At 37.3% G+C, this 18,079-nt stretch overlaps 1 protein-coding gene across 2 annotated transcripts in view; it reads right to left on the bottom strand.

The window, feature by feature from the left end:
* The window catches only part of LOC105209667 (protein nubbin), a 37,985-nt gene extending 21,084 nt beyond the window's left edge, over positions 1–16,901 (bottom strand). Inside the window, exons 1-2 of one of the 2 annotated variants that reach the window (XM_011180201.3) lie at positions 16,249–16,901; positions 10,342–11,323 (exon numbers count right to left, since the gene is read on the bottom strand). In XM_011180201.3, the coding sequence (XP_011178503.1) occupies positions 10,342–11,242 (901 nt within the window). In that variant the 5' untranslated portion in view covers positions 11,243–11,323; positions 16,249–16,901. The remainder of the gene's footprint in view (positions 1–10,341; positions 11,324–16,248) is intronic. The other variant, XM_011180202.3, reaches the window with a different exon arrangement.
* Positions 16,902–18,079: the final 1,178 nt, after the last annotated feature.

The following is an 18,079-nucleotide window of genomic DNA, read 5'->3' as shown; positions in this document are numbered from 1 at the left end:
CTGTAAACAAATATATCACGTGACTTTGAATTGACATCACGTGATCAGGGTGGGGTCAATGACTTGTAAACAAGAATATCACGTGACCTTGGAATGTCATCACGTGATCAGGGTGGGGTCATTATCCTCACTCACAAATGTAAACAAAAATATCACGTGACCTTGGTGTACCATCACGTTATCTGGGCGAGGACAATGACCTGTAATCAAAAATATCACGAGACCTTGAATTGACATCACGTGTCCTGTGTGGGGTCATTGACCTCATTAAAAATGTAAACAAAAATATCACGTGACTTTGAATTTACATCACGTGATCAGGGCGGGGTCAATGACCTGTAAACGAGAATATCACGTGACCTTGAAATGACCTAACGTGATCAGGGTGGGGTCATTGACCTCTCTCAAAAATGTAAAAAAATATATCACGTGGCCTTGATGTGACTTCACGTGATCTGAACAGGGTCTTTGACCTGTAAACAAAAATATCACGTGATCTTGGAATGTCATCACGTGATCAGGGTGGGGTCATTGACCTCATGGGGTAACCGGATATCATGTAACCGGAACCGGAGAATGGGCATCCGGAACCGGATATGGATAAATATGCTATCGGAACCGGATGTGGGGTAACGAGATATGATGTTGTCGGGACCGGAAATGGGGCATCCGGGACCAGACATGGATAAATATGCTACCGGAACCGGATATGGGGTAACGGGATATGAACTATGGAACTGGACCTTGCGTAACCTGACATGGGTTTCCGGAATCGAAAATGGGGCATTTGGAAACGGAAAAGACTCTGTGATGGAGAATCTTAATCTGAAACTGAAAATCGTCAAAATGCTAAAAATATACAAGCTCGCTTCATAATCCGAGAGAAAGAAATCGGACACCAAAGACTAGAGGTCGTAATCATGAATTAACTCATTACAAATATAATATAATTTCATGCTCGAATTTTCTTCATTTAGCTTCTTTAAATGAACAAAAAAAGAGAAATATGTATGTACTTAATACTCTGTATGAGAGCGTGTGTAAAAATTTATAACATTTGAAATGTTTGTTTAAACCCGTGCGAAGCCGGAGCTGTCGGCTAGTTTGTTAATAAAGAAAACAGTTTTATTACACCCATAACCACTGAATACCTTCGCTACAGATTTAATTCCCGACAAGGGTGTGCTGGATCCAACAAATTTTAATGGATGGTCCATGAAAATTGGTTTTACAGAACTTAAGAGGAGGGCTGAAAAGTTCGTTTCATTTCATAGAAATCAATGTTTTTAAATTATAATTTTGTCACTCTCTATTTGAATAATATTTTTCAATAAACCAAAAATTACCTCACGCTATATCCATATCCATTCTTACGAAGCAATAGTCTGATGAGTTTTTTTAAGGTTAGGTCTAACTACAAAACATAAATGTTTATTCAGTAGCGCCTTCCTTTGGCTTACTAATACCTGATTTAAATGAAGAGTAACACAACTCTTTGTTTTATGTGAAGTTATGCGTCAAGTGCTACGCGAGTAACTCAAGCTCAAGCCAGCCTTCTTCATTACCAGCTACTGTAAGTACATACACACTCTGGGGCTCTGTGTGTTCAAAAACTTTCCTCTGTATGGTGATTAGTGAAATATTTCATGTTATTTGCAACTGTTTTGCATGCAGTATGCCCCCGTCCCGCTCAACACCGCCCACATCCAACCGGTGGTTCAGCGTTCGTGAGTGTCTGCAGTCTGCAGTACGCACGATTCCTCGAAGCATAGAAAGGCATGTCTGCGAAATGATGAGCGCAACATGCAGTCAGTTTTTGTTAACATACGCTCAATGCCCCAATTACGCCTCCGCCTAAGTCACTGCCCCCCTGCTGCGCCTGCTTGCGCTTCTCTACTCTTTGCGGCGCTGTAATTAATTGTATGTTAATGATTTTGCATGCTAATTACTGCCAATAAGTCCAACATAACAGAAACATCTAACATTGCTCGTAAGCGGTGTATGTGTGCGTGTGTGAGTTGCCGTTGGCTTGCACTTGCAGTTGCTGCTGCTGTTGTTGTTGCAGATGCGTCGTTTCTCCAACAACAATTTTGCAACAACAATTAAAAAAATGAAATTTAACCCTGAATGCAAATGTGCGTTGCGTTTATTGTAAAATGTGTGCAGCGAATTGTAAAATAACAGTGTTGAATGCAACCATTGTTTTGTCAGCATTTTTTCGTGCAAAAACACTCACTCACTCACTCACATACGTACATACATACATACAGACTTAAGCGAATTTGTTGCGAGCATTGGTTGCGTTGCACTTACCTGCATACGCATATGTGTACATATGTACATATGTATGTGTGTGTGTGTGTGTCAGTATGTAAATTCGTAAGAAATCATTATATCGGAGCTGAGAAGGTGCGTGGGTAATTAATTTCTTCTATCCAATAATTAAAAACGGTTTGTGGATGTTAATTCCTGTTATTACCTTAATTTCTCTTGTTTTTGCAGAATAGTTACGGTTACTTTACTGGGAGGAGAATATTTATATCTATTTATAAAAGCCTAATTCATATACTTAGATACATACATACATAATTAAATTGCTCTGAATTCAAATGGATTCATTTCTTCAAAGGCCTGTGATTGAAGAATCCAGTTAATCTCTTCCTAAATGTTATTCGAATTATACATAATAAAGGATAACGGGACTCGTACTCTGAATCAATAGTTCGTCTCAAGCACTGCCTTTGTTAAAGAACTCAGTTCTTTCTGCAGTAAACCAAAAGAGAATTCTCACCGATATGTATGTAACCCGTAAACCCTAAGAACATTCAGGGTACCCAACCATGACCATAACGGACATAATAAAGGGAAATGTTTGCCTAACTGTGAATACGCCCAAACGGGGCTTGACCATTGACCATTGGGTGTAACCCGTTCTTTACACGAGTAGTCAGGCATTTGCGACAACATCATGGCTGGGTAAAAAAAATGGGGCTTTGAAAACGCTGCGATTCGAGTTGGAGATTTCAATATGACAGTGCATTGCTGGGTAATTAAGAAAGTATTTTACTTTTACCAACTCCGCATTAATATTGTTACTACTGCCGTCATTGATGTTATAGTTGTTTTTTATATTTTCTATTGCAGCTTTGGGCCGTCAGCTTAACTAATTACTCTGCAGAAATAAATAATTGTTACCAACGTGCTCTCAGTTAGGTTGCAAATTATTGTCTCCAGTGTAAATGCAATCGCTTCTGTTGTAATGAGCTCAGCCATGTAGTCACATACTCGTACACCTATGTATGTATCTATGTACCTCTTGGAAGCTTGCTTAGAGTGTGCGCAGCTAAGTTTGTTCATACTGGTATGTATGTATGTATGCATGCATAAGTGCAACTATTCGACAGATATTGCCTGTCAATTATAATTAGTTTTGGCTCTTGAACACTTACCAAGAAAAACTACGAGCTGTGCAAATGCAGAGCTGCGTGTCAGCGAAATTTTTCGTTACATATTTTTTGTTTTTGGTTTTTCTTTAAGCTTTCCGCTAAGAATACGTATTTTATATGCGAATATATTTTATGATTACATTAGTACGTACATACGACTATTCACATAAAAACAGTCCAATTTTTTTGAATTTATAAGTAAGTAATAGAAATACTGGTAATCAGATGCTTGGAATTACATTTTAAATTAGCATTTCCATTACTTTGACTCTTGGCTTGAATAAAGTCTCTGCAAGAAATATTTGATCAGGAAATTGCATGAACGCGCATGATATGCTCTCTAAGAAAAAATTAAGTAGGAATACAATCTTATAGATACGGAGTTATGAATAGTCGAAGAACTAAAAAAATTCAACTTCGAAACAAACTCAATAAGGTGGTCAACATTTATCGGGTTTATGACATCCAATACGGATGACATTAGATGGCTTTGCGAAGAGATCCTTAACCCCATGTTAAAGCATACACCTTTGTTGAGTCAAGATTCAAAATCTACTTGTGAGGAATGACGTTGCAGTTTTTGTAGAATCATCTGACCTTGCCAGAAGAAGTGCAAAGTCGAGGCTAACACATGGAAAGAAACAACAACTTTATGCATTTATGGCAAATAATTATTATTTATTAAGTTATTTATTTCTCCTCTTACTTGTTCATATTAATTTTGCCACAGCTTTTTGCACTCCCCTCCCTTCCTTGGTAAATGCAACACTTACAACACTCATTTCATAATTCACCACACTTATTGTAGTTGCCTACTACTTGGCTGTATCTTATATCACTTTTAACTCCACACACACACACACTCACACAGTTACATGTATACTTTTGGTCGCGTGAGCCTTTGTTGTGTGCTGGTGTATGTGTGTGTATGTTTGTGTCATTCATTTTGTAGTGTCTTGTCTAGCTTTGTGGCGTTGACGAATCGTCACTTTATGTTGACTGCCGTGCCGGGGCACTACAATAACAAAAAACAACAACAATCAACCAACTGGTGGAATGCAAAAGTTAATGAACGAAAGTGGCAATTTGCGATTTGTGAGTAAATAGCTCAATTTGTTTATTGCAGACGTGTGGATCTGCATTTAAAGAAAGAGAATTGTTGGTCAGAAATAGCATGCGATTGCGAATATGAAACCAAAATGTATTCAATTATTTTTCCTGCATTTTTGAAAATTGGCACTCTTTTCAACAAGAAAATCTTTATCGCTCTCTTATTGTAATATTATAATTATTATTAGTTCTGACAGCTGGAACTTCCTTCACATTTGTTTTACCGTCTCTACGGGTTTTACTTTGAGCCAAAAGATTTGTTGACCAGTTTTGTATTTTCAAGTGAATGATAGTGAAAAGAACTATATTAGTCTTACATGGATAATTGATTATGTCACTTCAATCTGAGCATTTTTCAAAACCAATCTCTTTACAACAAGTGCGACAAAGAATCCGTTACGACAGTTCTGTATAATAGATTTATTTAGCATAATTATTAATTGCAGCAATTACACAGTCCGACAAAATTAAAAAAAAATATTTGCTTATTTTAAATTATTAACTGATTCTAGTTAATTTGGGCGTGCTGAATTCAAATCTGTAATCAGTTTGTCTCTATCAGCTCTAGTTGATATATTTCAACGTTCGAAATTTCGCGAGTGCACTGTATACGTGTATGTCTGTATGTACATCTGAATGGAAGTGTTATTATGTATTACCATATGAAATAAATGTAAGCAAAAGAATAATATTCGTCATAATCATAATGATAGCCTTTCGAAAGACAAAAGACGGCAGCAGATAGTCAACTGACACACACACATGTAAGCAAGTACATACGAAAGCCATCTACGGTCCATAAGTGATCGTGAAGGAAGGTAGTGAGGAGAGGGGCGAGGTGCAGTTCATCTCATTCGTGCCCATCCTACCATCGGTTGCCAGTTACCGCCCAAGCGAAGCTTCACGCAGCCCGCGAGTCCGCGAGTAGCCCAAACATGAACCAAACGATCACTTGCACAAGCTCAGAACACACACTCGAATGTGCGTCGCCGCGCAGGATGAGTATGAGTTGCCGCGCACGTTATGGTGCCGCACGTCTCATGCAAATTAAATGTAACGTACGCGTAGCACAGAAACAAATATTCCCATGGTCGATCCGATCTGGCCATACGCGGCTGCGCCAACGATGCTCGTCGTTGCTTTGTCCATATCGCCTGATGAAGAAGGCTTCCCTTCTTGGTTCATTCATGCAACTCTTCGTGCTGGCTGCAATCGTGTATATGCTCGTACACAAGCGCATATGTGCACTCGACTCGACTCGGCTGAGTGTCATAAATTCTGTTCGCGATGCTAATATGCACCTTGCTCTTGCACGTACAAGAGCTTTAAAGAAATTTATTTCAAAACACTCACACACACTTTGGTCTTCATATAAATACATATATATGTATATATATGTATATGTTGCTATTACGATATAAATTTCACAACAGACATACCGGCATATTCTACACACATACACCTGTACAATACAACAACAACAACAACAATGTGTTGATATGTAAATGCGATCAGAACGCTAAAAATACGCGTAATTACGTTCACTCTTACTAAATAACTGTACGCCAGCGAATGTCTTATCTAATCGCTGTGGTTTATGTGAAAGAGATATTCATTCATTTGTAGCAGCTTAACGCCTTCCTATCGGATAGTGACGTTAAGGTCCACGTAGTCCCATATTATGTTAAATTTCTTGGTTTATTATATATTGAGCTTAAGATGATTTATTAACTATGCATATTCATTTTAAAATACTTACTCTAATATGGGCAAATAAGCTGTGGATAAATTTTGACAAATTAAAAAAATCAGAAGCTTACAGAAGCATTAACGCGTATAAATTTGGAATTACCTTCCAAAGTGCTTCGAAATTCTATAACAAATAACACTGTGCTACATTCAAAATAAAAACATGATCCCCACAGTTAGTGCGTGTAGTATGTCGAGGTATATGGGGGATGTGCTCGGATATATACTCGAACTCTGATTCGGATTCGTCAAGTGAAATTGTGCACAAAATCGGAGGGGAGGGTTTTTTGACAAAATGTATTTATTTTCTTTTTGCAAACCAAAAATATTCCCGATTCTTTCCACGCAAAATAGCCATGCGTTTGCCGCTAATATAAGCAGCTAAGTACAAAGGAATATTCGTATGAATATTAGCGTTAAGATTTATATGTATATATAGGCGAACATTATATACATTGTATATAAATATATGATAATGAATATGCAACCATCGCAATTTCGTTTGGAGGCGGCAACGTTCATGGCTAACAATGTGTCAGTAAATTGGCAAAACTTTGCAGAGTGTGGGAAAACGTTTACCAAAGCATCCACATGCAAGCGGAGCACCACCAGGCACCAGAAAGTAAAAACAAATTGCACAAACGCCATGCAGCCAGCGAATGCTAAAAAAATTATGCTCGATGAGTTTGAGGATTGAAGATCAGCTCATTCATTTGTTTTGCATGCACCCACCTATGGACCTGGAGGTCATTCAGTAAATGCTAATTATCACAAGCTTTTATTGAAAACCGCATGAAATGCTTTAAAACAGGTGTTTCACCAATCCATTAGCCTTAAATGAACGCGAAAGTGCCCACAAACACACTTGCGCAGGACGTGGCATGGCCAACACACACTTGTACGTATGTATGCATGTAGATGTCGGGAGACGTCAAAACCAAATTAGCCATTATTTTTAGCGCGCTACTCAATTTAATTACACGGCGCCGCTTTCAACTTTGAAATGAATTGCGCCTTCTGCTGCGCACCGTGACAGGACCGCCGCATGTCAGGGCATGACATAACAAAATCCAGATGATGCAGAACCGGTCGCATGGTGTTGAAAGCGAAGTTAGCTGCTGCTTAGCCGTATGCGCAGCGCAGTGAATTAGAGCCCAAGTGCCGCAGCAGCAACAGCGGCGCCGTCAAAAATCCGTAAGAGCCCACATCATAATTTATCGCTGCAAGAATGAAGCGCTGCGGTGTGCGGTCCTCCCAGCCAACAACTTGCAGCTCAAGCTTCTATACAGTGGGATATGTTTACATTCGAGTACTTTGTGGCATTTGGTCCTTCGGCTAACATACACAACACACCAAGGCAGTTTTGCTAATTTGTTGATGCAACATTAAAGGCCATATGAAAAGGTTCTTATAAAAGCCAACTCCAATGGGTAGATTATATGTATATGTATATATTTATGTACAAATATATAAATGTTTCAAATATTTAACCGAATAAGAATGATTTCTCGGCTGTGGCAGCGATTCCGTATGTATAATCAAGTATAAGTATGCTATTTGTCTCAATTATCATTTTCTTGAATCATTTTAATTTGAATACCAATTTTATTGCCGGCAGAAGTCCTCGACGGCGGATAGTTTAGCGCAATTCGTGAACACAACTAGATTTGCCGCACTCCTGCCTAAGCGCTCCTTGCGGCTCTGCAAATGATTGGCTTATTTCTAGAAAACCGTTCGAAATATGTATAATAATAATAAAAAGCGGAAATGCTAATAACAGGCTTTGGCAAACATCACCGCTTGATCGCGCAGTCAATACTCGTCCATTCTCACAACTTCGTCTGCTCGATTTTATTTAATAGCCATCCGGTGGCTCTGCCTTTGCATATGGACCCAAAGAGACCATTCAACTCTTTTGCCATTTATTTTGGCGCTATTATTTATGAAGATAATTTGTCGTGTACGCACGTTTCCTTCGAACTACACAAATATCTGCACCCATACACATACATACGGTATCCATCTGTTATGCGTACCGTTGGGGCTTTGGAGTTGCGGGGCTCATTTGGATTTGGCGGGTATGTTGCTGTGTATGTGAGCACGTAGGTGAATTACTCAGAATTATTTGCAATGTTCAATATTTTGTTTGGTGTGTATATACATATGTATGTACATATCAAAATTGTTTTAACCAAATATATGTCTTGAACGGTAGTTTATTGGAGCTAAGATTGAAATGATCCAACAGCAACATTGTTTAAACTATACACATATGTAAATATGTTCACATATTACATTTTGGAGAAATCTAGTTCGAACCTCATAATTTAGACCATCTAGACCATAACATGATTATCCTCTGTCTTTGGTTCAGGTCCTAGTCTATTGTTCCACATATTTTTGGAATTCCGACTTACATTGTCAACAGTCATCCGTTCCATACTACTTCATTCACCTTTTCATTTCGTTGATCTAACATCTACAATATTGGACCAACATTTGCAGATCTCTACTTCGATGATAACTAGACATGTACCTCTTTCACCTGTCAAAGCTCTGTAATACTTAAAACACTAAAGCCGTTCCGTTATTTTTCGACCAGATTCCGAAGTGCGAATTTCACTAGAAAATTTCCGAGTTTGATCCCACTTAAAACCGACATCTAATGGTTTCGTCTAATAGCAACAAACCGTCCGCTGGCAATAGCTGAGCTTAGATATCCAACCAATTCTTCCACCACACTTTGCATATTTTACACGCTCTTTCCGTAGTTTTCATACTAATGCGTGTATGATATTCTACATGAAAACAGTAACATTTGCACATACTTATATGCATATGTTTATTTACCCTCCTCTGTTTTGATGTAAAACTTACTTGGCCAATAACTTTGAGAGCTTACGTCTCAGCGACTGCGGGCAATTGCGGGGGTCTCAAACGCCGTTGATTGCATGCATGTTCTGTCATACATAGTATGGGTATGAATATGAATATATGTACACACATATTAATATCTGCTTAATCTTTTGCATACAGATGTACTCACCAGACCGGACATCACACTAAATAGACTGTTGCTTAATTAAGGCCTCTGACTACTTCAATGTGTATCACCGGCTCATTGTCTATTCTACGGTGAGCTGCTCGCCATGGTAGGAATGGCATAATATTAATAATTTTCAAACACGCTATCTTTACCAAAGCATCGTATGCCATTTTGAGGTTTTCAATTATTTTTCGTACTCAGTGGCAACAACACGCACATACTTATGATAAGTTATACTCAAATGCCCAGCAGAGATATCTATTGAGTCCACTTTGACCACTTGCGCAAATACATTAAGAGCAATTTAATTTTCAAGCAAAATGCGCAGCTTGTTTCAATTAATCCAAAGCAGAAGCTGGATCAGGACTATGACGTGACTGAGCTATTTGATTTTCCTGCAGGGCAGGTGAGATGTCTGACTCCAACTCGCTATCATTTACATACCGTATTAAGCACATTAAGATTTAATTTCATTTTAACCGACTAATATTTGTGGGCCACTACATTGTTATAGAGTGAACAAGTTTATTCGCTTATTTTGGCTCCCCTCTATATTTTAGCATAATTTCATTGAATGATGATAATTGCAATTTTTGACGGCCAACAAAAATATATATGTTGAAAGGAAATGGCGAACTCAAACTTGCTTTCAACCAGTACGTCGCTAGGAAAGTCCAACCGAAATCGAGCTCATTAAAATTCAATATCGAATAGTCTATAGTTATTAAGAGGTTCCTACAAGAGTTCCGAATACGTCCTAATCTGTTATATATGTAAATATGAAGCTAACTGTTTTTAATTAAATTAGAGCTCGGACGGACGAGCTGACCAACAGGCTGGCATTCAATGTTTAACCTTGAAACAGCATTTAGAAGAATGAAACAGTATTGCTCAGTGAGCAACACTTTGCGAAAATACATATGAATACTCGTATAATTATGTATGTATGAGTAAATTGAGATAAATTTAGGTAGAAAATTGTGAACTGACCATTAGTGTTTTGCATGCCGCGCATGGATGGCTTATTTTGACTGGAAACCGCTGACGGCTGTTTCGTCGTTGCCGCCTCAACTGCTACCACTTCTGGACTTTCGGCTACCGCTGATCCGCAGACTCCGTCTTTGGCTGTGGCTTCCGCTGCAACGGTGGCGGTTGTGATCGCGTTTGCTGTCGCTCCAGGCCCTTTCGGTCGAGCGTAGGTTATTTCATTCAGTGTTGCTGCCAATAGAGACGAGTGCTGCGCACTCGTATTCATTGATGAATCATTCGTATCAACTTCAAGTTTCAGCGCAGGCGTAGTGGTAGTTCCTATTGGCGCTTGATTGAATTGGCTCGGCAGCTCAGCTGACAATAGAGCGAAACGTGGTTGTTTTTGGGGCGCATTACTGCTGCATATTTCTTGAGCTTGACTATCGCACTGATTGGGTGCAAAATGTCCGAAGACATTTGAATATGGAAAACTTCTCATATTGAAAATGTCCGCTGATGTAAGATTAGACCCAGTGAACGCTGCTTGCGACGGAGCTTTCATCCCGAAAATATTATTTAAATACTGAAGCGGTGTGGGACCAGTGCCACTTGGTGGCAGCGAATTGCATTGACCGCCGAGTATTTGCTGTTCTCCCTCATTTGGACAGTACGTGGGTGTGTCACAATTTGGGCGATAAAATGTCTCTGTAGCTGTTCTTGATAGCGACCCAAATGCCGTTAATGACATCTTCTCATCATCCAACAGCTCTTGCGCTGGCAATTGGGGAAGATGCTTGCGGTCGTGCTTGTCATCAGCATTTATTCTATTCATCACGTAAATATTATTGTAATCCAGTAACATGCCGTATGCCACTTGAGCAGCAACTATACTCGACTGATAATTTGCTAGCAATAATGGCATACCGAAATTTAATTCACCGTTTATTTGTCATAAGTAACACCGATCATTCCTCAATCCCATCTAGCTACTTGCATTGAAAGTCTGGAAAGATTTTAAAATGTTGTTAGTGACTGCTAGATATTACAGTTATATATATGTATACGATAATTACGAGAATATCTACATAGATGCGTAACATAATTCAATATTTTTTAGGGACTAAATATGTACCTAAAAGGTAGACCTTTGTTAATTCAAATGTTGTTTTAAGACATCTGCTCGTAAAGAATAAATCATTTATATTTCAAGAACTGTGTTTTAGAGTCATGACATCATTCAGCGATCCGCGAACGAAAGAACTATCGAAACAGCGACCCTTCCCCAAGAAAATATTCATGATCACTCAGGAGCCAAGTTATAATTTTTAAAGAACTTCGCAAAAGTTTTTAAAGCTGATTGCTTTCCATGGTAATAAATAAACCAGAAGCTATCCCAACAATGCTCAAGAGTCGGTGTGTGTGCAGTGAGTTAAAAGGTAAATGATCTACATAAGACCTAATCCTATGTGTATATAATTAATAATATTATTTAAATACCTTTAAATCATGTTTTTATTTACATACATACATATATACATACAAATATGTATGAATGTGTTTTAAACTAATTTGGTAAATTCACAGTTCGTCTCAATTCTATTCTGGGCATAATGCCATGACACCTCTAAATTTTTAAATCGTCTTTCCAGCTTAGTGGCTGTAAGCGATGACAAGAGCATAAAACTCTGATTGAATTAAACACCAAAACATGTCCATTCATTGCCGCACCAACAGAATAGGCGGCTAATTTTTAGTTGGCAGCAAATGCTTAGGCAGTTCGTCGCCCGGGCAAATACTGACGAGAAATCATTAAGCGCTCATGTACTTCCTATACATACACTGCATACATACATGCATATGTACATGTATTTATGTATTTATGCGCGCATTTCTCACCGAACGATTTGTCATTTTAATTAGTTCGGGATTTAAGAAGGCATTGAACGTGTCCCAAAGTAAGGAAACACACTTCGAGATAACTTCAACACCTGAAACATAACTTTGAATAACGAAATAACAACAAAATGATAAAACTGTAAAAAGGCAGAGCAAAAACAAACAACCGTACACACACACACACATTACAATACAGCACCTAGGTAAAGGCGAGAAGGCATCGCTCGGCGCATTCTTAACGGTCGGAAAATATAGAGTCATCGTAATTATGATTGTGTACATTGAAGTTTATCGCATTTTACTGATGAACCAATAAAGAATGTTGCACAGTAGTCAAGTAAAATTAACGTTTACTTTTGACTTATTCCGGTGTCGTCGTCAATTACAGATAGAAATTTCTTCTATAACACTATTACTTTTACTGATATGTACTCGTATATGTACATATATATATACTGTACATATATATATACCTACCTATAGTATGTATGTGTGTACTGAAAGATTCTGATGTAAAATATTGTTAATTCATTGATAGAAATTTGTTATTGCTTTACTTTCGAAATGTTTTCTAATGGTGCTACCAAAGCCTTCATTCCTACCTCCTTTTGGATTCTTTGCTGAATCCATATATAAGCGCTAGCTTTTGAATAATTTAGCGTTCCTTTAAATATCGGGTCTTCATGGTTCTAGATGGTACAAAGTATGATTGTGGAATTACTAGACTTCTGTGTATTCTGCCAAAGCGTTGAAACCACACTTTCGAAAAATTCAGCTGTAGAATTTACAGCAATATCAATAGAGTTGGACCACAAGTCCCTAATAAAATAAGACCGTAAGTCACTGTATAAAAAAATCAGCAGAAACCTCCTAGTCATAGTAGTTAGATCGATGATTGGTGCATCAAATCTAATTTAATTACCTTAAAGAGTTTACTTCGTAATTACTTAACCGAAGCATTCGTAGGTAACTTATTTGTCGTTCACAACTATATTCATGCATTTGAAGTCATATTCATGTACTCGTATATTTTTGTTACCAATATTGATGAGTTGTTGTAATTGAGAAGCATTTACTTGAAGCACTTGAAACTGTACCATTGCATGTAAATATTGATAGGTGATATAGTGCTCATATGAGCATATAAGAATGTAAGTATTTATGTAAATAAAAATGATTTAAGCGGAAAGCAAACAGTCCGCTAAAAAGTGAGGTATATCTATATATATGTACATATATATTTGTATGGGACAGTGACGAACAATCTTCACAATAATATCCATTTAGGCATACGTGATCATATTACTGCTTTTCATAATTACAACAACGTAAGTAAGCAAATAACATGATAATACCGTCGTAAAGGAATAAATATAAATACAAAATATTTTGCTGCATTCTCTCATATATACTTATTTACATATAAGTAAATACACACACTCATAGGTATGTAGGTATTACCTACTCATAATGAGAAAGCTCACAACAAGAATATTCAAAGCGATAAGCGGGGCAAAGATATGGGCTTCAATGGAAGTCATATAAATATCGAACGGAACTGATTACATTCCCGCTTTATTTATTGAAGTTTAAACAATGGATTTACTGTGGAAAAGGGTGAATTATTCAAACACCGGCGACAGGTACACCTCACACCTGCAACCCAGCAACTCAAGCGACCCCTGCACAACCTGTGAGACGGTGAAGTGACTGGATCTTGCGACTAGGAGGGAAAACGTTTTTTATTTAATCCTCACTTAAATCACTTTTAAATGTAGTTATTCCATAAATAAGTTTGCACATAGAGACAAGTTCATACAAAACAAATTGCAGACTATTTTTCAATAAATGATTACTAATACACAATTATGGCTAATTTTATAAGTTTTATTGAATTCCAGAATCGATAATTTCAACAAATAACCACACACACACACACATGCAATTATTCACTTTTTGATATGAGAGTATGAGGGAAATTATTTCCAAGTATCATGCAAATTGATAAGGAAATCCGTAAACAAAGAATTAAAACTCTACCTTTGCCTCGCATGAGTATTGCGAAAATATACATACGAGTACGTACATACACACACACACAGCAATGCACATGTATGACGAATTACGCTGACGAATACTATGTAAATTTATTCATAAATTTCTAGAGTCTTATCTATCAAATACCCATTCTTATCGACGAGTTTCTTTAGTGAAGGAACCTGTTGTTTTCAAACAGGTAAATACCCCAGTACTTATACTTAAATACATACAAACAAATTCGCACATTCGCACACTAATTGATTGCGAGCAATAATGGCAATAAATTATCATTTGAGAATAAAAAGATGTTCTTGTTAAGCTCAATTGTAGGAATGAGTAAATATGTATATTTATTTGTGTGCACTTTTGACTTTACTTTGATAAAAACATTTGCCGCCTATTTGCCTTCGAATTTTAGTGTTGGAAAGAAAATAATAACTTAAACTTCGAAAAATTAACGCCTTATACGGTAAATGTGTTGTAATAGGTTTATTTGACTATTAACTTGTCTTTACTAACGTCAAGCAGAGTTCTTTAACAATGATTCTTGGCTCTATTCTAAAAAAATATCAAACATATTAGTGGGCTCCAGATTCAAACTCGTGCATAGTTTTTGTGATCAGAGTTTGATATGAGCTCGAGAGATTATATGTACATACCTCAGAAAACTAAAACGAACTTGTCTATAACTTAAATATATATATAGTATAGTATAAAAATCGATGACACTGTTACGGGTTCAAAGTCTTCAAATGGAATTATGCTTCGAGTTGCAACGCACTTGCTTGATATTCATAAAAAAAAAACTCAAAGACATATATAATACATATTTACAAAAAAATAATATAACAAAAAAATTACAAACACTTGAGAGCAAATAAAAGCCAAATAAACAATTAAAGTGATAAGGGCGCAAGACATATCGGGGCTGTACGCGTGAAACACCGTGCAACGGTGAAATGCTGCTCCACGCTGTGGTAATTGTACACGTAAAACGTTCGTTGATGACATTACAGGTATTATACACATACATACATACACTTATTTTTTATTTATATATTTACATATGTGCATTTACATGTGCATGAGTACATAAGCGCATATGAGTAATTATTTATTATGCATTCCGTCCGTCTATGTATGTATTTATGATTTATTGATATGCACATACATACATACGTACATACACATGTGCAGTGCATGCACACAAGTGTTTTGTTAATAAATGATAATAAAATACTTTTATCGAAGTGTAGGAAATGAGCGACATATTGAAATTGATATTGAATACGCGTTTGTTTATCCGATAAATACATTTGTCTATATCTCGATCGTGTCAACTATAAACAACACACAGGTTGAACGCCGCTTATCTTTTATTTAAACTAAATTTTTTAAGCGCATTTCTCGCTAGTTAAACAATAATTTACATAAACATTTGTATATGTCACATATGTACATGTACTCGTGTGTATTTATGTTTGTGTGGGCATGTATCTTACCTCGCAAATCAGAACGCAAGCATATCGTTCAATAACTCATATTGATCGCTTATACTTACTTACATATGTACACATATGTCATATAGGTTCATAAATATGAGCAAGATTATTGCCTGTAAAGTGTCTGCTAGGAACAGTGTGCATTGGAGAGACTCTGAATTCATTAAAAAATGGTCGACATAGTAACAGCAATTATACAAGTTTAAATCCATCTTCTACACCCGCAAGCTATCTGTCCCTTTCATATTATTCTACTCACTTAGTAAATTTTCAATAGTATCGTGGATATCTCATGAATCACATATCCATGCATAAATACAATTCTATTCATAATTAGGCGAAGAAACATACAAAGGATCACATAGCAACTTATGATTAGTATTCTAACTTTCCCTATGCTAAACTTTAGCAAATGCTCCATTGTTTTAGAATAATTTAAACAAGTTGAACATATAATATTAATATGGTTTAAAACATTTGAAATAAGCACCTTTTTCATTTTTACTCTTGCAACAAGCGAGGATCTTAAAAGCATTAAAATCAGTCGTATTTATATTTAAATTCGCTTGCAAACGCGCTTCACGCGTTTCGACTCACTTATTCAAACACTTGCTGCCGTTGCTGCAGCGAAATGCCGTCGTGGATGGCAGATCGCACGCTCGTGGATTTGCTACAATTTAACACCGGGTAACTACACTTCACAACGCGAATAAATCGAAATTAATTGCCAACTAAGAGCCACAATGAAACAATCGTTTAAGTGACTTGGTAATCTCTTCTGTTTTTGCTTAACTTTTGAACACGGTAGTGCGGCCACACATGTATGTGAGTATATCAAAGCAAAGCTGTTTGCACAAACGCGATCTTCCCGTGCACCGATCAAACAAACGCACCGGCAGACAATCGGACAATGAAGTGAACACTCCGACCGCCTTCCAATTGCGTTCGCATCGAAGCTCCGCTGCACAACGCTGCTGGAAAATGTCCATATGTGTCGAGGATACGAACGCGCATTCGCCGCTTTGCTTGTTTGCCGATCTTCTCTACTTTTCATTAGGAAAATACTAACTCAAAACAATGGCAAATATACACACATAATTACATATCAGTCAATTGCCTAATACTACCATCAAATGACAGAAAAGCGAACGTTGCAAAAATAGTCACTAAACAGAAGACGGCTAAAAGGTCTGGGAGCATTATCGATCGACACACAAACGTATTTAAATACAAATCACAAATAATCATGTGTGTATATTTGCAGCCGTGCGCAATAGGTTCCACAGCGCTAATAATTCGCGAGATAGCGACTGCTGACTCGGAGCAGTTCTAGTGATCTTGAGTGCGTTATCTGTGCGCTCTGAGAAAGCTCCGGACACTCAATACGACGCCAACTCTTTACTGTTCGCTTAACTCTTTATTATCTCAACAAGCGACAGCGCTATCGGCCTTTTGCATTCGCCAACCAATTGTGCTTTCGTTCAAGCCGTTATTTATGTTTTGTTTATGCTCAGTTTTTGAAACTCTTCGCTTCAAATGTTATTTTATATTGTGTACTTAGCCCTACTAAAATTTTGCAACGCTACGCCTCTGCTCTTAATCCAAGTAATCTTCTTTCGTTGACTTTTGGCACTCCAGTGGGTGGAGACTTTGAACGTTCTCCCTACTGAGATGGCTTCTCGGCAAAAAAAAATCGACTAAGCACAAATCACATCTTCTTATCGTCATCCAATTGGGATTTGTGTAGCTGAGCTGGTCTGGCGCTCTCTTATATCTGCTTGCTTGTATTTAATCGGTTCTCTGTTTAGCTAAAATTACGAAAAGAGTAAATTAATGCGATCACTAATAGAGTCTTGAAATTTAGTACCCATTTGTGTTTATTATTGGTTCGAGCATACATACATATCTAGATTTGAAACAAAAAAAGTCAGAATAATTTGTGCTTTGTGCCGAATTATATGCTTCTATTTGAAGAGTGGGGACGTGTTTATCACAGAGCATCTCATTAACTAAGCGACTCAACGAGATGAAGAGGGAGTTCGGCCAAACTCCTCCATATGTTATACCGACATACATATCTAAAAATATATATCTATATATAAATAAAATTATTACATCGCTATGCACATGAGAAAACTTATAGCTCGATCCACTAAAGATCAGAATAAACAAAGTGTACAATCATTCATTTACATGCCCCGATTGCTGTAGTGAACGAAGTCATCAATATGTACACATACTCGAATGTATGCTCTGATGTCACTGCATACGAGCAAAACAATGGATAAAGCCCTGTCAACTGGCGCATTCTATCATGGCCG

Source organism: Zeugodacus cucurbitae, chromosome 3 (genome assembly GCF_028554725.1).
Source record: "Zeugodacus cucurbitae isolate PBARC_wt_2022May chromosome 3, idZeuCucr1.2, whole genome shotgun sequence".
Taxonomy (NCBI): domain Eukaryota; kingdom Metazoa; phylum Arthropoda; class Insecta; order Diptera; family Tephritidae; genus Zeugodacus; species Zeugodacus cucurbitae.
This window is presented reverse-complemented; position numbering and strand designations above follow the sequence as displayed.